Here is a 27,014-nt window from a genome sequence, read left to right as displayed (position 1 = left end):
TTGCTTCTAAATATTATATCAGCCGGCACAGCAGCAGAAAAACAGAAAAGAAACTAGTTCCTGGTAGCGTATAATAAGCAACAAGAATTACAGAAGCTAAGGAAGTTCTGTTTCAGACCAAAACACTAGAATCGTGTTGTTGATATCGAACAAGTTAAATATTTCTTTTGACTCTTCACATTGCTTTGGCCGAATTCGCACTCCATGGAGAAGACACTCACGAAAAATAAAACACTGCGAAATGACAAAGAAGTGTCATGTTCTTCTTTCCATCCTTATCAAGGAGGGTAGTTATGTGTCCCAATGATAACTGATCAAAAACAACAAAAAAATGTCACGTTCTTCTTTCCATCCTTATCAAGAAGGGGTAGTTATGTGTGCCAATGATAGCTGATCAAAAACAACAAAAAATGTCACGTTCTTCTTTCCTTCCTTATCAAACAGGTTTAGATATATGTCCTAATGACAAATGATCAAATGATATTGATAAGGTGCAGATTTATAAGCAGAGTTTTTATCATTATGTGTATATCTTTTCGGGGGAATATTTATATACAGGAGTATACTATGTTATGAATTCGTGCCACTGCGTGGACCACACTTTAGGTCACATCGACATTAGCACTGTATTAGGTACACGCAATTGCTAACTACACGCGTGTTTAACTGCGAGCTAAGAAGACAAAGAACTCAATGTTTTTCATTGAACTAAGGTCACTTCGAATGTGCCATCTTTCATCCATGAATTTACTGAGGGTGCCAAGCACTCTGCAAAACTTCTCTATCGTACTACGTCTGTCATTTCCCTGTGGAAGTCTCTGCCTCACGGGAGTGCATAGAACATGGCACCAGAGAAAAGCTTCCATATGAGTTATGGTTCAGCGTTTGTTTCCGCTTTTTTTTTTAATTTTGTCTGAGCCCTTGTCATCCAATTTTGTTTCGCAATAGCATACTACTTCGATGCCCACATTACAAAGGTCTTCTTGGGGGCCGTTTTAAGCTATGTTCGAGAGCTTTTAGCTCGGATGGACTCCAAGACTCAAGGTAACACAAAATTTATTTAAATTTCACCGAATTACACCGACAGGCCCTTGCCATAGCAGCATTCACGCAAGCTGCTTCCTCAGCGAACCAGCTTTATGCAAAGAATCCTTGTGTATCACCTTGATTCCACGTCTTTGCAATGACGCGTCTCATTGGCAGCACTTCACTAGAAGAGAGGCGACATAGATGGCTTAGACTCTCGAACCCAGAAAATAGCGCCAACCCAGGGAGGGATCCTGCCTCTAAGCTCTAGCGAGCACCGCCTGCCGGAAGCCGGCCGAGTAGAAGCGTCGCCGGCGCGCGAGCAATCTGGACTCCGGGCTGGCTGCAGTTCCGGCCCCTGGCGCAGCGGCGCCGTGAATATTTCAGCAGCGAGCGCATTACGCGAGCGAGATAGATCGCGACGCCAGCCGTGTCGGGGCTCATCGGATTCCTCAAGAAGCACCGGCGCGGCGCCTTGTCTAACCGATGGGCCAAAAGCCACTTTCATGCCAGGCGGCATCAGGGGCCCTGCTCGCGTTGATGCGGTGTGATGGCCACGGCAAAGGAGAACCCAGCGCCTCCTCTCTCCTAACCGTTACCCACCGCCCTGTATCTATCTGTTTCGTTTTCGTCAATTTTATGCTTCCAATTTTTGTTACGATTCTTGTTTCTAACCTGCTTTTGTGTTTCTTCGGTGCTGACAAGATATCAAGGCAAAGAAAGTTCTAAAAAAATTCCCTTTGTTTTCGACGCAGAGGCTTTTTACTCGTGGTACTCTTCCTCCAGAGGAGAGAGTCTACTCATAGGTACACAGATATGCCAGATGGCTGTCATAGAGACAGCCATGAGACCATTGACCGATAAGGTGTCAACGTGCTCACGACACTTAGCAAATCCGGTGGTGTCTACGGCGCTCGACTCGAACCGTATGTGCAGTTGTACAGCGTTGTCATGAGATCAGTGCCATCGGTTGGAGGGCCTTCTTTGAAAGGCGCTTGCCGTTTTTGCATGCTGCCCTCGCCTAAAGCGTCTGAACCATGATTGACCCCATGTCAACCCTAGATTGATCACAGCAATAGCGACCCTGAGACAGCCCTAATATTGAATCTCTAGTACGACTAGACGAACTTCACCTTTTCAGTTCGAGTTTTAATCTCATCTGTACTTTTGCGCCCACAGCGTTAACATCAACGTGTCCTTGACAAGGTAGCGCTTGATGCACGGCTATGCCCAAGAATACAAAGTACCATGTACTAGGAAGTTGTTAGAAAGCAAGAATATAAATAGCAGATGATTGAATTCACTTCTCACCTTTCTTTTCCGGCTGTTCCTGAATGAAGCGATGTTTTCTCCGCTTTGACTTGCGCCGTCCCCGGTGCAGTTGCCTTGTTGCAGAAGAATTCGACCACGTGGCCGCGTTGGAGAATGGGACTGTACTGTGCCTGTTGCCTGGAAAAACGTAAATAGCTATTTGCTTATGCAGCTTCATTCAATAGCCAGTGTGCTTTTTTTTTTCTACGATGGATATCAACACCTCGTATAAGCACTTGAAAGCTATGTATAGAAGATGTGAATGGAAGTTCAAATACCGGTGAGTTATTTTCTAAAACATCTAATACATAGTTTGCGTGTTCCAACGTGTGATTTTACAGTCTGTCGTGCCTCGTCTCGCACCAGTACACAGTCAAACATGGTTATCTTGTGTGGTGATATCCGACTCTCCCCACCTTGCTTCAGTGCACAATCAACACTTGTCCGCAGTTATGGTTGATTACAGTTAGGTGTCGACGGCTGAAAGCCTTGAAATAACGTGCTTTACACAACAACAGATATTGTGTGTGGTAAATACCGATGTTGATTTTGGCCTGCTCTATTTCAAAGTATTGTTTTCGTGCGAATTGTTTCTTTTTTGTTTTTTGTGTGAAAATATGCTTTATTGCTGAAGTGCTCTTGTTTGCCACAGAACTGTATGCTGTTATCTACGGTATCTCTATCTTGCTCTGTGTGTAACTATCCAGTAACGACTTTCTAGCGCTTTGCATTGAAATGAAATAAAAAAGTTAAAATTAAAATGTCATGCAACGTGCATATATATCCCCGCGTGTGCGAGCCTTTTTCCTGTTGATAACAACACGCCAATACAAAATGTAAGAATAAGGATCATTAGCATTCGAGTGGAAATAATCACAGGGCCTTCGTTACACTTCACCTAAAATCAAAATGAATTACACTAGAAAGAGTTCATTTTAACCTCATTCGATAAGTCGTTTTAATTCTTCCCTTAAATTGAATTTCAATTTCAATTCAACGTTAAAATTAAACATCCGTTCTACAAAAGCACCCTGGCGTTCGTAAAACGTGCTGCTGTGACACCTGGATTATTTTCCCGACACGAAACTTCAGAGTCACAAACAAGATATTACCTGAAGTAAGCGCGGAAGCTTTTTTAGGTCAGATGTTTCCCCCGACTAATAAATGTGATAGAGTGGCTGTAGTTTCAGCTGCTTCGTTGAAAGCATGAGCAAAAGGCTGTCAGCACTACATCAGCTATTGCTGTTCTCCTTTTCACGTTGCTTAACCCGCATCACGTAGCGTTCTTCGGAACGCAAGCGTTAACGAACCATGTTCGGCCTATTTTTACATGTTCTATAGCTTTCCTAGCCACCCCTCTTCCTCCTGCTGTGTTATATTTGTTGTGTGCTTATTCACTTCAACAGTCGAAATTTCACTGACATCAGTTCTTGGTGTGTTGTAGGCCTCCTCAGAAAGTGTTATGTATAAAGTATGAAATGCTTTTACGCAGCTCCCATTCTCGGCAAATTAAGGCGAACATCATCCGAACCAGAAGCCGAATAAAAAAAAGAACCTGTTTTTCGAATACGAGAACGAACTTAGCCGAAATATTTCGAAACTTTCGGCACGAAGAGCATTCCTCAGTAAAATAAATATTCCGCCTGAAGATGGATTTAAAACAACGCCTGTTCGAACAGATCATCTTCGTTTCCCGCTGTTGCCTTAGGCCGCTCGGCTATCGCCAGCCTCTCACGCCACTAGCATAACTGGTAGTCACTCGCAATGTATTGGATACAGTTGTTTTCATCATATTTCATCCGTTGTTTTTGCAGGCGAATGTTTGCAAAGGCCACTATGAGAATAAATGGTTGGTTGAAAGGAAAGGCGCAGTCGACCGCGAGCACAGGGGTTGATTCCATACCCTGTTCTTCAGAGCCGGGCTCTGGTCACACGTGTTGTCACGCACCAGAATAGACGAAGTTAGTCGAGTGCGCATTCGCTCACCGTGAAAAGCTAAGGAAATAAAAGTCGTCTGATAACGGAGGCTCCAAGACACTAGTGCGGCTAAAACCACCTATGAGCCGTCCTAAAATACTCTATTCCTTTTCTGTAGAACACTTCATGCTTATATCTGCTCTAGACGATGAGATTGACTTTGAATTTCTTTATTTTCATAAAATTGCCTGACTTCGTCCGTTTTATTTGCAACATGCACGCGTGGTGAAGTGCACGGGAAAGCGGCCTATAAATTTCGTGGGCTTGCTAAAAGGAGGGTTCTTGCTTCTACGCACGACTGAGCTGAGCGTTCACTCCACAAAAATTTTTGCGCTTCCGACGACTGAGAGACTTTTGTTGCTGCTGTGACAGCCTATCTCTAATCGTCTATACTTCAAGTGCGCATATAAATTATGGGATTGGAAAAGAGCCTGTTCGCGTCGTTGAAAGCTGCTGCCAAAATCGTCATTGTTACCAGACACAGAGAGCTGGTGCATGGCTTTCAATGCACGTGCCATTCCATAGGAGCAGCTCACATAGGGCAATTGGTGGACATAGCTGGATGACCGCTTTGTCCACTCCGTTTACCTTCAGATTTATTTTTCTTGACGTCTGAAGCAGGATATCTACACCCGAAGCTTTCAATTTGCAGAAGAAGCCATTCTGACCAGAACAATCGCGGGCATTACGCAAACGTAATGTGCGGCACGCTGAACAGCCAGCTCCGGTTGAGATGGACACGCAACGCATGCACCGACCTAGCACAAAAGAGGGGAACAGGCATCGGGGTTGCAAAGGCGGCCAGCGGTTTAGTTTGGAAAGACGCGCACGCGGGTGGTATTGATGCGGCGGCTGCTGGTGCGATGACAGCTGGACTGGTGAGTTACTGAAAACGCTACGGCTTAATTGTGTTCTGAGTGGAGGTCCCCGGGCGGTTGCGCAAATTGAAACTTGCGCCATCTGGAAGAGACACATGTCAGGACGCTTACGCACAGCGTTATCTGGCAGGTCTAGTAAACAACTAAATGGCGTTTTAATACGCAAATGGGTTCCTGTCCTGACCCGAGGATTTTTTGGCTGATCGCGAGAAGTACAGAAGCTCCGTTACTTTTAACACGGACAGTTTGTGTTGCGTATCTTGACTCTACATAGAGGCTACGGAGTGAGCTATACAGAGAATATCTAGTACGCCCGGAGTCAGTTTCGTCGCTAGCATTATATTTGTGTGTGTGCGTGGAGTGAAGCCAATGGACGGAGTGGGACATTACAAGACATCGTATGAGGTTTGCTTTGGAATTTGCAGCCCCCTAATTGCATGACGCAAGCTCAAGCCTCAATAACGCTTCCCAACATTAGTGACAAAGAGTGCAGGCCTTAACGTGTGCTTGAATTGTGGATTTTTCAGAGGCGTGGTTAATAACCATAGAGGGTAAAACAACTTAGCCGAAGCTCCTGACACCGTTTCGCAATGTTGGCAGTCCTGTATAAAAACCATTGTTAGCACAGCATCTCACCCTGCCTTTGAATCAACCCGAGCACTGTACTCATAGACATGCGGGTAAACTTTAGTTTTTACTGAATGCAGTAAACCGCTTTACTGCTGAGGCAGTAAATCGTTTATAAGACGAGACGACAATTAGCTTCAAATCGCTCCTAGTAGCAACAATTCCTCTTTCGTCGTTGCCTTTCTTGAGAGCCGTTTTAAATGGCAAGAATTTGCTTTAGGACACGAGTGGATTTACTGCTGGTAGTCATACCATCTTATTCACGCCACAAATTAAACAAGCAGAAAGAAGAGCACAGTGCGGATGTAACTTCAGCAAATGCAGGCAGGCATTGAAAGTAGTTCACACCTGCCGTCAGGGGTCGAACTTCGAGCGCCCCGAGTTGCGACATCCTGGGCGTGGAGTCGACCACACACACGTACAGGCCGGCGTCCGAGAGTCGCACGCTGGCCACGCGAAGCTGCCACGAGCTGGCCCGGCTGTGGTCGGAGCGCACGCGTGCGTCTGACGTCAGCATCCGGGTGTCGAAGGAGAGGAGCTCGCCGGACCCGGCCCGGTACCAGGATACCTTCGCGGCAAAAGGGAAATGTCACGTTGACAAGAAAACTGCTAAACTTCGCGGCGTGGAACTGGGTAAGCCTGTAGCGCTTACTCGTGAAGCCACGAATGGGAAATGTCAGCAAGTTCATGCCACCTGTTCCTGGCCGCTCAGTGTTTCAAATGATGCCTTGCCCAGTCGGTTTGAAATGCTTTTTTTTTCACATCGCATAAAATTCGCTTTACATCATAGACTTCGTTCTTGTTTGACCTGAAGGAATATAACAGGTTTTTCAGCGAAGGCACTGCTAATTACATTAGGAGTCCGTCAGGATGATGCCCTGTGCCTGGTGATGTCCTTGGACCCTGGTTATGCGGCTTCGGCTGAGCATGGGACAAAGGCCTTACTAGTTTATCTTAGGGACACAGGTTTGATAGACTTTGATGATCCTGTGTGTTTGCGAGTGTGCGAGTGTTGTTCATACTTGATTTCACCTTTCACCTTTTCCTTTATTCCTTTTGCTCCTTTTTTTCACCCTCTTCCTTCGCCCTCACCTGGAGTAGCATGCCAGGCTAACAACCAGGCACACCTCACCTGTATTCATTAAAATCTCTTTCTCTCTATCGAAATTATATACAAATATTTTGGGGAATGAATTGTCAACCGCTGCGGGCATCAGAAATAAAAAAAGACATGCTAATTAGTCCGACAATTAACGGATATTTGCTAATTACCTTATAATGAGCGATTAGGGCTATTGGAACGTTCATGGTCCCAGACAAGGTGGTGTTATATTAGTTTTTAAAACAAAGAAAAAGTTCTCTAAATCAAAGCAAGCAAAGTAACCCGGCGCTTTTTCCGCCCAAAGCCAAACCATCCAAAGAGGTGCGTGAACCTTCAGTGCATAGAAAACATGCGCCGCTTAAGTTTTTCAGTGCCTACGACGCGCATTTCGAGCCGACTGCGCAATTATACCTTGGCGTTATGAGAACGACTGCTTTGGTGGGAGGGCCTTGTATGACAAGCGCTTCATTCTTGAACTGCGCGTATAAGGCCGTTCACTAGGAGGGGTGAAAGAGGGTCGAACAAGGGCGAAGCGGCAAATATGAGAGGCCTATACATATTTATTATTGTGTAAATAATTTTTGTGTATATTACCTCTCACCTCATCCTCTCTACCAGTCCTCTTACCTCTTTCATTTCATTTCTCCATTCTTCCTGCTATCCTTGATTTCCGCTGCCCCAGCTCAGGTGCTTCAGTATCGATGGCAGATGCCGGGGCTTGCAAAAATCATTCCCTTCCTTATTATTATATTTTAATAAATCACTTACTACTTACAACTGCTATGAGAGGAGTACTATTTACTGTCCAGCGCCGATGAAAGGGAGAGAGAGAGATGTAAGAGAGGCGATGGAAGAAGCGCGTAGAGCGTCCCAGTAAAGAGGCTCAACTTTCTTCAAAACATAGAGTTATTCTGGACGTGCCCTCCCATGCTCTGAGGAAAGCGCGCTGAACCCAGGAAAGAAAACAAGATTACGGCCGTTCGTAAATAAGATACTCCAACGTCTAACTGCGGAGCACTGCTAAGCGCGGTACGTTAAAACTACGCACTCCTACCGTGCAAAATTTGCCTTTCACGAGGAAGGCTCGTGAGCCAATTGTTTAACTTTTTTGTTTGTTCGCTCGTTCGTTTGTTTATTGGTTAGCTTCATCAGTTTAAGTTGTGACTCAAAGATTACTGACAAAAGTGACCTCAACGCCTGAAAGTAATCGTTTTTTGCCTGGGCTTCACCCTACAACGCCGCTTGCATCTTCGCCGCGTCAGCGACTGCCATTTCGCACACAATGACTGCCTTGCAGCGCTTGCCTTGTGGGATCCGAGGTTCTCAATGAGGCACGTGAGCACGATGTCGTCGCCTTCCGCAGCCTGGATTGTTGGTATCGGAGCGAGGAACATGGGCTGCGATGTGCTGAATATCTCTGAAGAAAAAAAAAAGAGAATAAGAAAATTAAGTGATTGGAATTTCCGACACTTGTGCACATGTTTTGTGGATACTAGTCTGCGGTAGTTTTGCGTTGTGCACGCCCAGATTCATTTCACATGAACAAGCACGACTCTAAACCCAGAAATATTTCTCCTCCTTTGCTGCAGCTTCTAGTTGCTCTTTTGTGTTGTTCTCACGGCCACACTTTTAGCACGCCTAGTTTGTTGACTGCAATGCGAGAGTGCAGTGCCAAGCGTCAGGAGACAACAATTTTCGGCATATGTAACCAATTTTCACGACTTTCGTAAGTGGGAAATTAAAGAAAATGCACTAATTTCCACCAAACGTGCTAATTTTTGCCCCCTTATTGACCCGCTCGTTAGCACGCACCGTAAAAGTGGCTCTGAACAACGAGCGCGTAGATACCCCGAAAACACTAGCGCTATAAGTTTTGCCGAGCAATTAGTCACTGCCACGATGCCAACGCATACACTCTACCAACGACTAAATTTAGGTCACTCGGGCATTTTCGTACCGGATTAATTTCTTACCATTTGGCTACACTGTGTACGTTTTGTACACTAGAAACTCTATAGTGCACCACAGTTGCCCACGCCTCGCTTCGTTAGCGGCTCTGAATGTTTCCCGATCCCTCGCAAGCTTGTAGCCAATTTTAGGATTCAAGCGTCTGTGGGCAAGGCTCTTCGAAAAATGACCTTCCACCGCTGTTGTTCAAAACAGCGGCATGAAACGAGGGAGGTAAAAAAATTATGCCCCGGCAATGGCCATTCAAGAATCGCCTCCGAGCGCTCCCCAGGTGATCTGGCGTTTGTAAACGAGACACCACGAGAGGCCTGCAAGTTGCCGCGCGCCCGCAGCCCCTGTCTCAAACGCGAGCTGTGCGTACTGCTTCGCACACGCGCTATCCAGGCGGGGCAGAGAACAGGCGCCATGTATATTACATCATACGGCAGCTCGGCTCAGTTACAGACCCTAAGAAAGAGGACGAGGGGGGCGGGGAAGAGAAGAGAGGTCTCATTACTGCATAAAACATGCCCTGTGTCGCCCCCTCCCGAAGACTGGAACGCGCTCGCCGGCGGTCGGCGCTGGGGAGCCTTAATTATTATGATTTCGCTCAAGCCTATACGGCACAGACGCTCGCGTGGCGTCGGTTTCTCCCCCCTTCCTCTCCTCTTCCCTAGTTTTTTCCGTGTGAGGCTGGCTCTTCTAAGTGTTACGAATCTCACTCCGTTCACATGAGCCCATCTGAGGACCATTCCTTTCATAGTTTTTCACAAGAAGGGTCAGGGATGACCCAGCCAACGGCCAGTGTATATGCGAGGAGCGCTAGCCTCCGATAATACCACGGAGGTCAAGAAGTGTGCGGTCGTAGCATTGTTCAGGTGAGCATCTGCACTTTCTGAGACAAACACGAAGATAAACACGAACGGGCCACTGCACGATACACTGCGTTTTTACACGGCAAAGTGGACAGCAGTTTTATTCCATAGACAGCGTTTCACGTTTCTGTGTAGCAAAGAGTAATGCCGCGTGCGTCTACTTTGCGTTGAGTTCACTCACAGAGCGATTCGGAGTCACCGAGTCACAAGAATTTTGGCCCGCAGTACGAATTCATGTTAAGTCAGCGAAAAAATATCGCAGTGTTCCGCTAACTGAACCTCGCCGAGTGGCAGCAGGGCGCATGCGTTTAGAGTCCCATGCACTGACGACATTCGCTAGCACTTCGATGGTTGTAACGCAAGAAAAAAATGAATATCTTCAGAGCTATGTGTAAGGTAACAACAGCTTCCTGCTTTAATATACAAGTTTTATTCACTAGGATATATAGGTAACAAAGCTCGCATGCGGCAAAACGTTTGCTTCAATACTATGAATACTGGAGATTAACGGCGAACTGCCATTAGCGCTAAAATAAGCGACAGTGCAGATTTGACCTTTCTGTGCTCAAAGCTTTCTTCAAACAGAAAACAGCTAGCAGAATGATTACAATTGAAGCTTCAGTAGCCTGTTGTGCAGTTTATAGCTGGCAGTTTTTCGTTCTTGAAGTCTCGCTATTTCGCTTCTCACAGATGCTAACTCTAACCAAAAATCATACGTGCCCGCAATGCTACTTAAGATTCAGCGTTACGCGCAGAAGCACAACGAATTCGGAACGACATACTCTGCGCGAACAGTCATATCCATGCATTAGCATATCCACCGTTCTCGCCTCACCAAAAAAACATGTCCTTAAAATATCAAGTTATGATTTTGTTTGCGATTAGTTAAATATGCTGATGTTCAAGAATACATACACACGTAGTAATTTCGTTACAACTGCCGGTAATGATTTTAGTGAAATAGGCCCATATATACGGTGTCTAAGATCCTAATATGTTTCTCAAGGCGCTGTGGCAAATCAGGCGTTAAAAGCCATAGATGTGCTAAATCTTGCCTTTGAGAACGTGTCAGAACTTCAAATCAGGTTTTTATTCTCAAGCCAAATTTGTAAGGAAGGAAAGCAAAGCAGCGACAACTTCTCAAAAAAAGTAACGCGTTAAGTTTCACCCTTGGGTTTTGCTATCCTTTGCAACATACGTTCTTTGGGGACGATGCGTAGTTCTAAACCAGGTAGATGTTAAAGAGCATTTCTCTACAATGTGTTGTTCGTTTATTCGTTTATCCAATTAACCGAACAAAGTATTGCAGAAGAAAGAAAACGTGTCTTAGCATCTTTTGATGCAAACGTCTTACGGTCGCTTTCAGTCGGTCCTCAGATCCCGTACGAAGAAGCCATACTTCGATATTTCCTTTTTTCATTTAATGTCGTTTTCACGGTCGAATCATGTAAAGTTTCACACAGTATCAAAATTAAATCAGTTTTCCGCTCGGAGCTCTCCTGCTGAGAACAGACGGCGTCGGCAGAAGATGTGCTTATCGCGACTGGTGGTGAAGCCGTTGTGCAGTAACGCATGTTGCAGACTTAATAGGGGATGCTTTTCCGGACACATTTCCGCCACCCGAAGCTTACCCAATGCCCTCATCTCCGCGCATTTTGAATTCTGTTTCGTGGACATATCTTTTACGATCATTGTCGCCATCGTTCCTTTTCTTTTTTCGAATTTCGTATGAGTAGGAATCGGTTGCCTTATTTTTTCTCTTTCAAATCGTGGTATAATCTTTAAACTTAGATTGGTGCAAAGTAAGCTATCTATCTTGCTCTGTGTGACATCTGAAATGGCGGCTTTAAAGAACTTCTAAACTGCCGTCCGACAAAGAAAAAATCAAGCTCTTCACCTTTATATGTATATTCTTTAATGGGTAGCTATATGCCTCTACCAGTTTTTATATTTTTTATATGCTGCTAAGTGACTTCCGTCCTCTAAAAAGAAACCTCAGGGCACGCTTTAACGTATTCCACATTTTGTTTCACTCTTGTGATCTCTGTGTACAACAGCCCAGAATGATAGATGAGCTTTAATGCATCAATATTGAATAGGCACTGTCACTGCACTGTGTGGCTTTACATTTGTTACGAGGGTTTTTTAGACGCGGAAAAAGCGCAAACACTTCAATGGGCAGCAAGAAAACGAGATAGAAAGATAGAGAATCATTTCACTGAATTACGGTCACAAAATTAGTTTTAAACAGGATACACAGTGCCTCTGACGAACTTGTATTCAGCTAAGGTCTCAACATTATTGTTGCCCAATGTATCAAGTGGGGCATGAAATTAAACGCCGAGAAATCAGTCCTATTCTGCATTGCAAACAAAAATATCTGCTTCAGTTTTAGTATTTCATAGAGGGTAGGCTATTAATTGAGGTTAATGAATACAAGTGTCGGGCGTTACACTAACAAGCAACAAAGTGGGATTCACATACTAACGGCATACGCTCTACGGCGTTTCGCAGGCTTTGTTTGCGCCGACACAAGCTTAGAGACGCTTCCGTTCATGTTATACAATTAGCTTATACATGCTTAATTAGATCTAAACTCAAAAATTACTCCGTAATTTGGGTGTTTTTCAATTCAGTTCAATTCTAATTATTTTCCAGAAAATTTCGAGAAATAAATTTGTTTTACTAAGAACATTATGAATGCTGTAAAAAAAATTGAAAGGAGAGTTTGAAAAATCGAAAGTAAAGTTTGCTTCATCTATTCTAAGTAGGGTCGTAATGAGTCTGTCGCATAATTAATGCAAGCAAGTGACGCCAAGAAATGTGACAAGAAAATTTTCCTGTCTGAGAGCTTAAATTTATTACTGAAACGCAAACTTGCTTCAGATTCTCTTGTAAGCATGCCAGGCAAGTAGTACTCATCTCGTCTTTCTAGTGAGAAATTCTGCGAGGGCAAATTTATTCAAAATTTACATTTTTCTCCGGACTTTCGTAAATGGAATAAATTAGCTGAATTTTGTTCAGTCGATTGAGTCTTTTGAAAGTACGCTGTAATTGCTTCAAGTGAACTGACATTTTTTTCCCTTCTTGTGGCAGTTGCCTTTTGTACCAGCGCTTGATTTGCAACTTGAGGGTTGGCCACGTATTTTTTGTTTTTGAATTTAATGTCTTTATATTCATCTAAAGGCCTTTACTATTGATGTTGACCTTTTCAGCATTATTGACCTCTAATAGGTATCGTGTGACCTTAAAGTAATTAAAAACGAATACAGTACACAAATAATCTACCTCTGGATACAGGTCGGGACAGACATACTGTAGAATTATAACAAAATGACTGCAGAGCTTATTAGAAAGATAGGGATCAACCACTACTGATGTCTCTAGTGAAGTGGTCTTGCAGTTACCAGATTATGAGGTAAAGTGAGATTTAACTTTTAAGTGTGCAGGAGCTACTTACTGAGCAAGAAAATTTGGAAGTTTGAAATAATCAGAATGAGAATCAAAATGTGTTATTGTTTTTTTATAGCTTTACATAGCATGTTTCACAAATAAAGAATTCCGAAACCCAGCGCAGGAGCTGTGTGACGAGTCCATGGATTAAACAAAGTGAATACATCATCGTACATTTTGGTACCGTTTTTATTGCTTTACAGGGTGGTCAAATGTCAGAGAAAAAATAAAATTCAATGATTGAAAAATAAAGACAGTAGCGCAATGCGATTTTCAAAGAAATGCACGAAAAACCAAGACATCTTTTTTTCAATACCGAAAAATTTAACTGCCAAATTTTTCACTTAAAGCAGGCGCTGTGACAACTGTGACAACCACAGTACACACTTTTGACACACTAACAGGTAAACCACAAACATTAGGCGACAAATGCAACTAATCTGATAATAAAGTTGTTTTTATTGAAATTCTCGACATTTTTCTGGGCAGATGTGAAAAAAACGCGTCGCGCTACTGTCTCTACTTTTTGATTTGTTAATTTTTCGCATCTTGTGGGATTTTGGACCACCCTGCACTTAGTTCAAACGTTGTAATCGCTTGTTTGTATGAGCGAAACTGCATATGTGACGTGACAGTTTGTGGGAACATATTAAGCAGTTTTGTAGCGAAATCTGGAATAAGAACGAATGGTAGTTGGGCGAATAGGCAGTATGGCTAGAGTGGGGGATGAAATTGGTCGGAGTTCATGTGTTCTTGGATGATTTGTGAGCGTTATCGAGGGACAGCTTACAATGCGATGATCAAGTTTTAAGGTAAGATTAGAACGTGGTAATTAATGCATTACATTAGGGGCTGAATATTTAGTAGTGGATATTGTTCATCATGTGTGCGGACACGGCCACACCAAGCTGCAGATTCCCAAGCTAGACTTTTGCGTTATTGTAATGTTTAAAGAGCTAACCATAGCATAAACAGTACATTTTTTTAAACTCAGTCATTAAATCCTCGGTCATTGGCATCGTATACTCTCAACAGAAAATTGGCGGTGGTTTAGCTAAGGTTAAACCTGGAGTGACGCGATAGCTGCAGAGTGGCGGCGCCTCCACCGAGACGGCGCCGCCAATCTGAAGGCTCGAAATGCTACTGTAATGTTGCTATCGCTACAAAAATGATCTCCACTTCCAAAGTGTCCAGGATGAAATACTCAGAATCCCGGGAAAACCAGTTCCAGTCGAATTTTTTCAGTGTTTTAGTTTTCACAAAATACACCAAACGCAGTCCGTTATCACGTCATCATCATTATCATCAGCCAGACTACGCCCACAGCAGAGCAAATGCCTCGCCCATATCTCTCCAATTAACCCTGTCCTGTGCCAGCTGCGGCCATCCTATCCCTGCAAACTTAATCTCATCCGCCCACGTAACTTTCTGCCACCCCCGCTACGCTTGCCTTCTTATTCATTATTCATTCCGTTAACCTTAAAGACTAGTGGTTATCTTGCCTTCGTAACATATGCCCTGCCCAAGCCCATCTCTTCCTCTTGATTTCGACTAGGATTTCATTAACCCGCGTTTGTTCCCTCACCCATTCGGCCCTCTTCTGGTCTCTCAACGTTACATCTGTCATTTTTCTTTCCATTGCTCGCTGCAGGGTACTCAAGTTATGTTGAACCATTTTCGTTATCCTCCACGTTTCTTCTCCATATATAGGCGAGTACTGGTAAGGTACAGCCGTTATATACTTTTCGCTTGAAGGATATTGGTAAGCAGCCATTCATGATCTGAGAGAACCTGCCAAATGCGCTCCATCCCATGCTTATTCTAGTCATTTCACTTTCGTGATTCGGGTCTGAGATCACTACCAGCCCTTATTAGACGTATTACCTTATCACTTCCGGCACTTTATCATGTAGTTGACACAAAATTCAGATGCGCTGCTATGGTAGACAGAGCGAAGGTAGATGGGCAGAGACAAAGTGAACAAAAAGGAGGGAAGCCTCAGGGAGCTTGCCAACTTTTCTGCAAGAGGACTTGTCTTCGTGTCTGGGCTTCGCCACCGGCTCCGTATACTCTTAACTGAAGCGATTTCTCGATTCTAAGACCTGTTCTGTCCAGCCACATGCTGAACAGGCGTTTTCATACAACAGACGCTAATTCGTGGTTTGTTTTTAGGCATCTCTCAATCGCTTTCCTTTTCTCCTAGAGATTCATTTCTGTTCTTCTTCTTTCTATGCGATTGTGTGTTTTATTTGAAATTAAAAGATGTAGTACACCTAAACCTGCTGCTTGAAATGTTTTATGAGTTAGACACATCTCAATGTGTTTTGTTCCAAAGCAGCAGCAGCTGGAGTAAGATAATATGCGCTGCTGATTGAACTTTTTAACCAAGCAGAATTTAGACGAAGCAAGACCGCACCACAGGTGAATGCTTTGCCTCGTAGCTTGGAGACATTTATCTTTAGTCATAAAGCTGTAGCATATTTACGCACTCATACCGGCTCACGAACCCAGGTGAGTGAAGAATTCATTCATCATAACTTGATACTTATTCAGCAGTTTATGGCTCCGACTCTAAAAGCTTTGTCTAATCCACCATACTGGTCTTCTCTCCATTCTTTTTTGTTCTTCATTGCTTCTTTCCTTCCCTTCTCTTTACAACTGAGGTTAACTAATTCGCAGGAGATGTTATTGTCATGGTGTTGGCCACAAGACAGGGACCCGGCAAGAGAGGGCTCGGCAAAACGTCCTTCGGTGGGAGAAACGGCGAACTTCAATTTCCTTCAATCCGCGTGCCAGCAGCGTCAACGTCTTTTTTTGGTTTAGCGCCACATGGCATTCTTCCCCTCTTAAAAAACGCGCGCAGATGAGCGCGCGAACACAAGCACACACAAGCACACTGTACCACACAAGAAAGGCTCGAAGTATCTGGGGGGTCACCATGCAAAATACGGCTTCATGCGTAGAACATGGACGATCTCTGAACGGGGTAGTCGACGGCTTCTCTGCTGGGAAAGTGCCGCGTCCGGTAGTACTTCGTAATTAACGTCGCTGACGCGCCGCAAGACTTTATAAGGACCGAAATAACGGCGAAGTAGTTTTTAGGACAAACCTCGCCGTCGAACAGGCATCCATACCCAAACCTGGTTGCCGGGATTGTAGAAGACATGTCTGTGCCGGAGGTTGTATCGGTGTGAGTCTTTATCTTGTTTCTGTGTGATGTGAACGCGTGCAAGCTGACGAGCCTGCTCGGCTTCGTGGGCAAACTCCTCAGCGTCAGCAGAAAGCTGGGCATCAGTCGGGCAAGGGAGCATTGCGTCGAGCATCGTCTGAACCTCTCTGCCGTAGAGTAGGCGGAACGGTGTGAAACGGGTCGTCTCTTGAACTGCTGTGTTATAGGCGAATGTCACGTACGGTATGATCATGTCCCAAGTCCTGTGTTGCACATCGACGTACATCGCCAGCATGTCCGCCATGGTGTTATTAAGCCTCTCTGTCAGCCCACTTGCCTGCGGGTGGTAAGCAGTAGTTTTACGGTGGTTCGTACCGCTCAGCTGAAAAATTTCGGCCATCAGCTGGGAATTAAAAGAGGTCCCTTGGTCGGTAATGACGCAGGTCGGGGCGCCGTGCCGAAGGACGATCTGATTCATGAAGAAATCCGCAACCTCGGACGCTGTGCCACGAGGTAAGGCTCTGGCCTCGGCGTATCGAGTGAGGTAGTCTGTGGCAGTGATGATGATTCGGTTGCCACCCGAGGACAAAAGGAAAGGGCCCAGAAGGTCCATTGCGACCTGATCGAAAGGGGCACGTGGTGGTGCAATAGGTTGGAGGAACCCCGGAGGCTTGGCGGCCGGGGCCTTACGGCGCTGACATTGCCGACAGCTCCGCACTTAGCGTTTAACAACAGTGGCAAGTTTGGGCCAGTAGAACAGCTGGCGTATTCTGGAAAGCGTGCGAGAGTATCCCAAATGGCCAGATGTTGGTTCGTCGTGGCACATTTCCTCTTGAAGTGTTGTCGGCACGACGAGGAGGTACGCTCGTGAACTGGAACCAGGGTTCTTCTTAAAGAGCACGCCTCGTTGCAGGGAAAACGACGGTGTGTCGAGAAAAACTTTTAGGTACGGTGGCCGACTGACCTTCCAGATAATCAATGAGGCGTCGCAACACTGGATCGGCGCGCTGCTGAGTTGACAAATCAGAAGAATCGATTACCCCAAGGAAACTGACCTCATCGTCCGTGTCGGGCGTAGCGAGTTCGACAGGCGCACGAGAGAGGGTGTCGGAGTCTTCATGCTTATGTCCGGACTTATAGACAATGGTGATGTCAAACTCCTGCAGGCAAAGGCTCCACCGCGCCAGGCGTCCAGACGGGTAACGCAGGTTGGCCAACCAACACAAGGAGTGATGATCAGTGACCACTTTGAAAGGGCGACCACAAAGATAGGGGCGAAATTTCGCAGCGGCCCAAATAATGGTGAGGCATTCTTTTTCTGTCGTGGAATAGTTAACCTCTGCACGCGGCAGAGCGCGGCTTGCATAAGCGATGACTCGTTCAACGCCATCCTGGCGCTGCACGAGAACCGCGCCGAGGCTGATGTTGCTGGCGTCGGTGTGTATTTCAGTGTCACTCCGCTCATCAAAATGGCCAAGAACAGGCGGCGTTTGAAGACGCAGGCGGAGCTCGGCGAAAGCCACGTCTTGCTCGCGGGACCAAACAAAAGGTGTGGCGTCGCGGGTGAGGCGAGTCAGCGGTTCTGCGAGGTCAGCGAAATTTTCGATAAAACGCCGGTAGTAACTGCAGAGCCCTAGAAAACGCCGAACAGCTTTCTTGTCACGCTGGAGTAGAAATTCCGTAACCGCTGCAAACTTGTCAGGGTCGGGCTTCACGCCGGCGGCGCTGACGACACGGCCGAGAAATTTCAGCTCCTGGTAAGCGAAATCGCATTTCTAGGGGTTTCAGTGTGAGGCTAGCTGAACGAAGGGCTTCGAGGACCGTCCGCAGGCGTTCAAGATGTTGACTAAACGAGTCTGCGAAAACCACCACGTTGTCGAGATAGTCTAGGCAACACTGCCATTTAAGACCGGCAAGGACAATGTCTATCATCCGCTGAAAGGTGGTAGGCACAGAACAAAGACCGAAAGGTAGAACCTTAAATTCATAAAGACCGTCTGGAGTGACAAAGGCCGTTTTCTCACGATCCTGTTCATCGAGCTCAATTTGCCAGTAGTCACTTTTTAGGTCGATGGATGAAAAATACCGAGCGCGCCGAAGGCGGTCGAGAGAGTTGTCAATACGTGGCAGTGGGTAAACATCCTTCTTCGTGACTGCGTTCAGGTTCCGGAAGTCGACGCGAAAACGCAGAGTGCCGTCTTTCTTTTTAACGAGGACGACCGGTGAGGACAATGGGCTGGATAACGTCATCTTCGAGCATCTCCTTAACTTGGAACTCAATGACTTCGCGCTCTGTAGACGATACGCGATAGGGGTGTTGACGGATTGGGTGTACGTCCTCGTACGTCACGATGTGGTGCTTGGCTATGGTAGCTTGACGCACTTTCGACGAGGAGGCGAAACGCACTCTGAAGTCGAGCAATAGCGCACACCGCTGTTCCCGTTGGCTGGTTGACAGCTCGGAGTTGACATCGAGGCTCTCGAGGGAGAAAGGAGGCTGCACTGGTTCTGAGGAGAAGCACTCGGAAACATCGGAGATGCGTTCGACAAAGGGTACGGAAGTGCCGCGAAAAAGATGCCGATGCTAGTGCGTGAAATTGGTAGCAAGTACCTGTGACTGGCCACTATTAAGATGGATCAGACTGCGGGCCACGCACACGCCTTGCGTAAGCAGTAACGAAAGGTTGGTTTCGGCGATGGCGTCACCGTCCTGAAATGATTCGCACTCAACCGTAATGAAGGCGCTGATTCGAGGCGGCAGGGTGACAGTGTCCGTAGAAATTCGAAGCGTCTGGCTTGGTTGCGGTGCATTGCTGAGGACGACAGCATTCTCAGTTGAAATCGTGACCTTGTTATCGCGTAGGTCAATAATCGCCCCATATTCACGCAGAAAATCGACACCTAAGATGAGGTCGCGCGAACAGTTATTCAGAACAAGGCAGCAGACGACAAATGTGGACCCCTGGATTTGAACTCGAGTGGTGCACATGCCGAGAGGTGCAATCAGGTGACCGCCCGCAGTGCGAACGTGTGTGCCAGCCCATGGCGTGAGAACCTTTTTGAGAATGGTGGCGAGCTGGCTGCTTAGAACCGAATAATCGGCACCAGTGTCTAATAACGCTCGAACGTGGTGACCAACCAATATCACAGGTATGTCTAAGGAAAGTCGCTCGCGAGTTGGAGGCTCCGGAGGGGATGATCGGGCACAGGCGTCGTTGTCTGCAGGCTTTGACACCGGGAACTCGTCGGCGAGGTGTGTGCTTTCTAATGGCGTCAGTGCGTCGGAGGGACCGGAGAGCGCAGGCGTCGTAATCGTCGAGGCGCCGTCATGTGTCAGCGGCGATGTGTCAAAGCGAGCGGGTACTGCGGACCTCGAAACCGTCGAAGCGTCGTTGTGTCGAGGAAGAGTCGCTGTGTCGGAGTGAACGATGACCGCGGAATTCGGAACCGTCAAGGCATCGGCATGTCGTGTCCGCGTCGATGGGGGGTCGCACGCACAACGAAGTTTAGCGAGCCCACCCCCTAAAGTCGCTGGCTGGAGTTATTCCGGCGTGGGCTGGGCGAGCGGCCTTGCGCCGCCCAGGAAAAACTCGCGGTAGATGGTGAACGACGACCCCTGGGGGATGGAGATCGGGCCTGCTGGCGACGAGACTGAAGCCAACGTTGGTCCTCAAGGAAATCCGCAATAGACCGAGGTCGTTCGCCATAGCGGGGTCGAGGAGAATCGGCGGGAAAGCCTTCGAGGCCCAGACGGCGGTAGGGGCAGTGCCGATACAGGTGACCTGGTTCGCCGCAGTGAAAGCTTAGGGGGCATCGGTCGGATGTGCGCCATACGTCGGCTTTGCGCGCGGATGGTCGGGGGGCTTCTACGTACTGCAGCACGGGTGCCGGCGGCCCCGGCACTTCAGCAGGAGTCGGAACGAAGGACGCCGAAGCCGGAACAAGGCACCGCAGGGCTTCGGCGTAGGTGAGACGACGGTCAGGCGAGACAAGAGGAGGGGATAGACGAGGCTCATCGGCAGGAAATGACGGCCGGAGCGCTTGCTGCACCTCCTCGCGGACAACGGTCGCTATGGAGCTTGGAGCTGTGAGAGGGGCCCCGTACAGCTGGAGGAGTTCGTCGCGCACAATCGAACGTATGAGATCGCGTAGCGGGGAGGCGTCGGTGCCGTGGAATGGTAACTCGCCGGAAACGGAGGCTGCGGACACGGGTAGATCGTACGCGGACGCTCTTTGCTGAAGAACCATTTCAATCGTGGATGACTCAGTGAGAAATTCGGAGACAGTCTTCGAAGGGCTGCGGACAAGGCCCGCAAAAAGTTTCTCCTTGATACCACGTATGAGATGGAGTATCTTCTTGTCCTCGGTCATTGCAGGGTCCGCGTGCCTGAAGAGGCGCGTCATGTCCTCTACATACGCTGCAACATTTTCATTTGGTACCTGCACGCGAGACTGCAAAGCGCGTTCAGCCTGTTCGCGACGATCCGAGCTGCCGTATGTTTCAAGGAGACGACGCCGGAACTCACTCCAAGAGGACAATTGATCTTCACGGTTCTCAAACCAGGTCCGAGCGCCGTCGTCTAAACTGAAGTAGACGTTTCTCAGGTGGGCGGCGTCGTCCCACTGGTTGAATGCGGCAACTCGCTCGTAGTGCTGCAACCAGTCTTTCACGTCCTCAAAGATATCACCGTGGAAGGACTTCGGGATGCGGGGGTTCTGGAGCGTGAAGTAGGGTGTGGGCGCCCCAGGCATTGGAGTGGTTGCGCCAGGCATTGAGGCAGCGCCAAGTTGCTCCGAGGACATACCCGATGGTTCAGGCTCTGGTGGTAAGCCTCGAATCCGGCGGCGAGCACGGTGGACGGGCGTCTTGACGGGTATAGGACTGGAGCGCCGGCTAACCGTTGGGGTACGGGACATGAGATCGATCCCACCTCCACCAGATTCTTCTTTCTTTCAGCCTCTCTTCTGAACTTTATGAACTTCTTTCTTTCAGCCTTAACGGAATTTCTTCTTTACCTCCGGCGGGCATACTGCGTTGTTGGTCAGTTTTCGAAATATTATCTGTTTGAGTCATTCAAGTAAACATGAGCCTCAAGCTATGAAGAAACCAAAGCAGAAGTAAGGTTGTTGAAGAATGCATTATCCACGAACATGAAGCATGCGCCAATTAACCGCCAGTCTTTTTCCTTGTTTGTTATTTTGTTTTCAAATAAGCAGGATTTGGCCTCTTGCAGACATAGTTTATTTGCTTCATACCGCTGCTTTTTTGTTCTTGCTAGAGGACGCGTTTATCACTCAGCCTATCAGGGTCAGTAAAGGGAACAGCTGCTAGTCGGTGGATGCGTCCGTGTTCAACATGTTCTTTTTGTCCCATCTTTTGTGGGCTGTTATTCCATGTGTGGTCAAACAAAAGCGAAGAAAAGGATGTCAACATCATGCAGACGGCGCACGTCTGTGTCCTCATTCCCTTTTACGACGTCAGCTGACCGGCCATTTTACGGTTTTTATTTTTACTTTTGCGGCTTGACACTCGTAAACATTAACGCTGTCCTGCAGGCTTGGTTTGTGAACACAGATTAGACGCCCAAGGTTCTGGAGTGCCGGCGAAATGCAAATAATAGGAAAAGTACCCAAGAGCTGGAAAAAAAAGCGTTCAATAAATACGCATGAGAAAAATAAACCAGAAACACGTCGAAATTACGCGTGAGTGGGTCGTCAAACACGGTAAGAAACAATCAAATGAGCGAAAACCGGTGCTATAAACGACCGCAGATGGTCGTAAAACAAAACCAACTCGTTTTTCCACACGGTGAATTAGATTGCCCATCCAGTTTACGTAACTGAGCGCGTTTTCTGCATTGATATCCAGCCAAATGTCGCGCGCTAGGCCGCCTACACAACAGTGACCCGCCTGCCGCGTGTTGGCGATGGCGGTAACGCCGCGCTGGTTCCGGCCACAAGAAGCAACGCTTGGAGACCCTCTTTGAGATACTGTAGCAGCAACATCATCGCCATCATGAGCCGCAACAACAACAAAAAAAGCAGCGGCGTAGATCAGCTCCGTCCTCTGGTGCGATGCTCGTGCATAGAGCGATCAGTATTATTCGATCATGGCGTTCTATTCGGGCAGAGCATGTCTTTATCGGCTCGCAACATTGTGGATTCGGATGTAAGCCGTTTTATAGTAAAGCAATAGTCCAGACGTACCAACCCCGAGCAAGAATATTCTCTTGTCTTGTCCCTTGCTCCGAACAAATCCGGGAGTTACTTGGGTAAACTCGGGTTAGCTCGGAGGAGCGTCACGCTAGCTTTAGCCAATAGGTGACAGGTGGCAGGTGAGAGCTAAATTAATGACTGGTCGCAAGAAGTTGCTCGGGTAGAGCAACATGGGTCGCACAATCCCTACCTGTGAATTTGATAGAAACAGCCTCTTACCAGTGCAGTGGCGCATCGCTTAACCGCTGCGCCACTGCGTCGGTAACGGTATGAGGACTCGCCGCCATCTATGAATGTTGATTAGATAAAAACCAATTCTACATTAAAGCTACCGCCTCCTACGCTTAAGCCGGAGCTAATGTGTCCCCTCCAATTGAAGAATGAACGCATGCTTTCGCACATCAATTCGGTTTAGAAACGTTAAACCCTACCACTTTTATTGTGGACGCTTTCCTGATTAAGTTCTCGCTAACTCGAAACCGTCACGTCTACAACACCGTCTATAGTACGGCCGGGCAGTTACATTCTCCCTTTCAGATTATCCGCAAATTACAGCAGTAAATTCTTTATGTCAACCTGACCTCGGCTTTTTCTTTCCAATGGGACTGGACCTAGTCGGCAAGTGGTAAATCAAAACATGCTGTCACCATGAACTTCATTATTAACCGAGATAGTAGGAGCATAGGCAGAGAGAGAGGGGCGGGGGACTTTACTAGTTTGGTTTATGCTTTATGGGGGCTTAACGTCCCAAAGCTATTCTGGCTACGAGGGACGCCGTAGTGAAGGGCTCCGGAAATTTGTATCACCAGGGGTTCTTTAACGTCGACTGACATCACACAGTACATGGGCCTCTAGAATTTCGGCTCCATCGAAATTCGACCGCCGCAGCCGAGATTGAACCCGCGTGTTTCGGGTCAGCAGGCGAGCGCGATAGCCACTGAGTCACCGCGGCGGCCCAGATGACTTTATTAAGCGTCCCAGTCTACAATATTATTATGATAATGCAACGACATGATGCTCCCATGCTGTAGGCGGGGCACATATGCAGTGAAAATACTATCACCCGCGAACAGGCTGCCGTTATATAGGACATTTGCTGGTTATTTTACCGCCAACGTCTGCCCATTCACAATATAAATCTCTGATGTACTAAAAACATAACACAGCAATAAATAACAATATCATTCAAAAATATTGAATTTCTTTCATTTCAGTTCTACACTTTGCAATTTTGACGGAAACGGGACGAGAGCTAGGTTGCTCGAGGCAGGTTGACGCTACGAGGTGCCAAAATCCACAACTTATATAGGTGTTGTCAAGCAAGGCGTGCTCTCACTCAGCAGGTATTCGAACAACTCGCACCTCTTGTGCAATCTAGAGAGTCGCAAGGGTTGCTCATATGCTCCGTCGTAACAGTATTAGTGGCTGACCCTAGCTGACTGCACCTCTCCTGAAAAAAAAAAGACCATTGGGAGACTATTCAGGGTACATTTTTCCTTCAGCATATTATCCAAAAGCCATCTTGCCTTAAGTAAATCATTCATTGCTTCCCTCTAGAATTCTGTCTCTTAGTTATTCTTTGAAATCGAGAAAATTTAACTCACACAATTGTGCATCAACGATGCCGACACTAGTTATAAAAGCATTGGATAAAACTAGTTTAAATAAAGCCCGTGCAGAACGACACAACAAAACAAAGCAGAAAACGAGCTTCATGGGTCAAGAATCTTTTCTGCACAGCTCACAGCAAGTAAGCTCATAACTTGCAGTTTATTCTCCATTTCTGCGTCGCTGAAGCTCAGCATAAAATTTTGTAGTATTGAAAAACTGTGCATTCTGACATGCTGTGCAACGCTCGTGTGGCGCTGAGATTGCAAGATACCGCCTGCACTTCCTGTCTTGAAAGCACAGACTGCGCAAATCAAATTATCGCCCCCTTAGCTCTTGTCAATATGTCTTCCATTTAGAGAAAATGTCTCCTCGCTTAGGTCACCGCTTCTTTTTCTCAAATCCTGAACCTGCTAGCGGCCGCATGCAAACAGAAATATGACACAGATGTTAACGACAAAGGCTGCAAGTCTTGAGTGTTGAGTGCATGCGCGAACAAAAGTGCGTAAATTCTGGTCTTGCACGCAAGTAACAATGCATTCATCGGTGTTTTCAGTAACTAAATCCTGTTTACGGCACCTGTCGAGTAGCGTGTGTTATCTCTTTCACGAAAGTATTTTCCAAAGCAAGCTTGTACTTTCGCCTTCTTCGCTTTCTAAGCACACCTAGAGCACCTTTGAGCACGAACTTAACACTCAAAAAAAGTAAAAGCAGTGACTGAGAATCGAGGAAGAGCCGAACTTAAAGACTGCATTTCCCTAAAATCTCAGCGGCTATGAGAGCCTGCCTCACAGACAGCCCCCTTATCAAGAGTGAAACCTTTCTACCCTCTTCAACTCCCTCCAAGCGCGTCAGCACTTTGCCTGACGTTGCGTCGATGGACGCCTCTCAATATTAATTTCATTTTCAATTCTCCTTCGGGGATCAAGTCATGCGGCAAGGAGGCATCCTTCTTCCCTAGCGAAGCGGACACCGAGCGTTCTTTCCTTTCGTCGTGTCTAGGCACGTGTAAGAAGTCTTCAACCCCCTCCCCCCCTCATCACCTTCGTCCCTACCCGCTCCGCTAAGGAAAGGGTTTTTCGGGGGCTCGTCTATAATTCAGGAGCCTAGAAAGCTGCAAAGCACACCGCGCTCCGTGTACGAAGCCGGCCGCGGATCCAGCGTCGACAAACGAGGAGCAAACCGGTCGCCCCTCGTGGCACGTCTGCCGGGGCGAACGCTGACGAGCACGTAAACACGTCGCTCTCCCCTCCCCCCTTGACTCCCGCCTCCTGCGAAGAATCTTGCGGTGCGTCGGCAGCTCGAGCTGGGAACAAAGCTCGCCGTTATTCAAACGATGGAGCAGTCGGAAACGGAAGCGAGGTTTGATCTTCTCCGTGTTGTTTTTTTAAGGGTCGTAATGCGGTAAATTGGGAATGAGGACACGGCGGTTAATCCTGTCTCGTTGACTTCGCGGATGGCGAGGATGGCAGCGTATGCGAAGGAACGGGCCACTTGTTGACACTGAGTGAAGTTGTATGCAAACAGTGTCGCAACTTGAAGCAGTGACCTGGATCTGAGATTGGGATTTTTTTTCTTACTGCAAAGTATTTTTGCACACATAAGCAGTTTCTTTCATTAAACGCCAGCAAAAAGTTCCTGAGTATACCTTGTTGCACTTGTAAAAATTTAAGGCAATACTTACTGCTTTTATTATATATTTTTACAGCGATATCTGTTAGGTGCCCGTTTCTGGCTTGCGCGTCGGCGTCGTCATCGACGTCAGCGTAACCGGTCGGTGCGTTAACGACATCCACCCACCACCCATCGGTGGTGGATGGATGTCACCTTATATCAAGGTCAACCCGGGTCGCATAAGCCTACGGGAGGCCCTGTTTGGAACAACCGCCTCCCAGTGAAGGGGTGCGTCACTTGACCACCGCACCAGTTCGATATGAGATCACTGTATCTTTTCTACCTCAAAATGTCCCCAAAACTAAATCCCGAACAGCTAGCGCTGAATCTCGAGTTACACAGTCGTAACCATCGTGTGAGCTTTTAATTTTATTCTATTGGACAAAACGCGGGTGGTTTGCAACATCCCTTGTTTATATGCTACCGATCGGGAAACGAATCTAATGACTAGTGTCACTCCAGGATTCTTTTTTTATATAAGTCTAACGAGATCACTCTAAGTGCTCCATATACCGGTGAAGGCTTGGAGGTGCGCGCAGAAAAAAAAAACTGTCGACGGCAATATTCAGGTAAGCTTGCTGGTGGCCTTACATATTCTCTCTTTCGGAAGCCCCTTCACTGTGAAGATACAGTCGCGTTTTCGAAACCAGCGACATGAGAGATGAGACAGATTTGTCATCACACGTAGGGCAGGCTAAAAAGCACAATTTATGGCATGGTGCGGAGTAAAATGACAAGAACTTTGAATAATAAAAAATGCTGATGCTGGTACTTGAGCCTGTATTTCAGATTATAAAGACGATTAAGAAAAAAAAAAGCCGAAGCGAAGCAAGAAAACAGCTTAACTGCATACATCTTTACTAACGTGTCACCATATTTTTTAGTGCGCTAGCATTGCACAAACTAGCACAAGTTAGGCCATTTGTAAGTGAGAAGAAGGAAGTTGTTTTTGGGGAGAAAACAAAACTCAAGAAGTAAGAAATACACTGGCTCACTACTTGAGTCTACCAAGCACCTCATTATTTCCTTGTAAGACCGTTCGCCTCTTTAATCTCAGTTTTCTCGGGAATTTTTTTTTGCTTTGTCGTCTTAAAAACCGGCCCTTAAATTACCTGCATTTTCACACGACGCCCTCTCGAGGTATCGGGAAG

General features: G+C 46.8%; 1 protein-coding gene across 1 annotated transcript in view; it reads right to left on the bottom strand.

Annotated features, from left to right (window-relative positions):
• Positions 1 to 27,014, bottom strand: part of LOC144123601 (uncharacterized) — a 142,180-nt gene that overhangs the window by 50,972 nt on the left and 64,194 nt on the right. The window contains exons 2-4 of the mRNA XM_077656407.1: positions 8,226 to 8,338; positions 6,168 to 6,387; positions 2,338 to 2,475 (exon numbers count right to left, since the gene is read on the bottom strand). Coding sequence (XP_077512533.1) covers positions 2,338 to 2,475; positions 6,168 to 6,387; positions 8,226 to 8,338 — 471 coding nt within the window. The remainder of the gene's footprint in view (positions 1 to 2,337; positions 2,476 to 6,167; positions 6,388 to 8,225; positions 8,339 to 27,014) is intronic.

Source organism: Amblyomma americanum, chromosome 3 (genome assembly GCF_052857255.1).
Source record: "Amblyomma americanum isolate KBUSLIRL-KWMA chromosome 3, ASM5285725v1, whole genome shotgun sequence".
NCBI classification, from domain to species: domain Eukaryota; kingdom Metazoa; phylum Arthropoda; class Arachnida; order Ixodida; family Ixodidae; genus Amblyomma; species Amblyomma americanum.
This window is presented reverse-complemented; position numbering and strand designations above follow the sequence as displayed.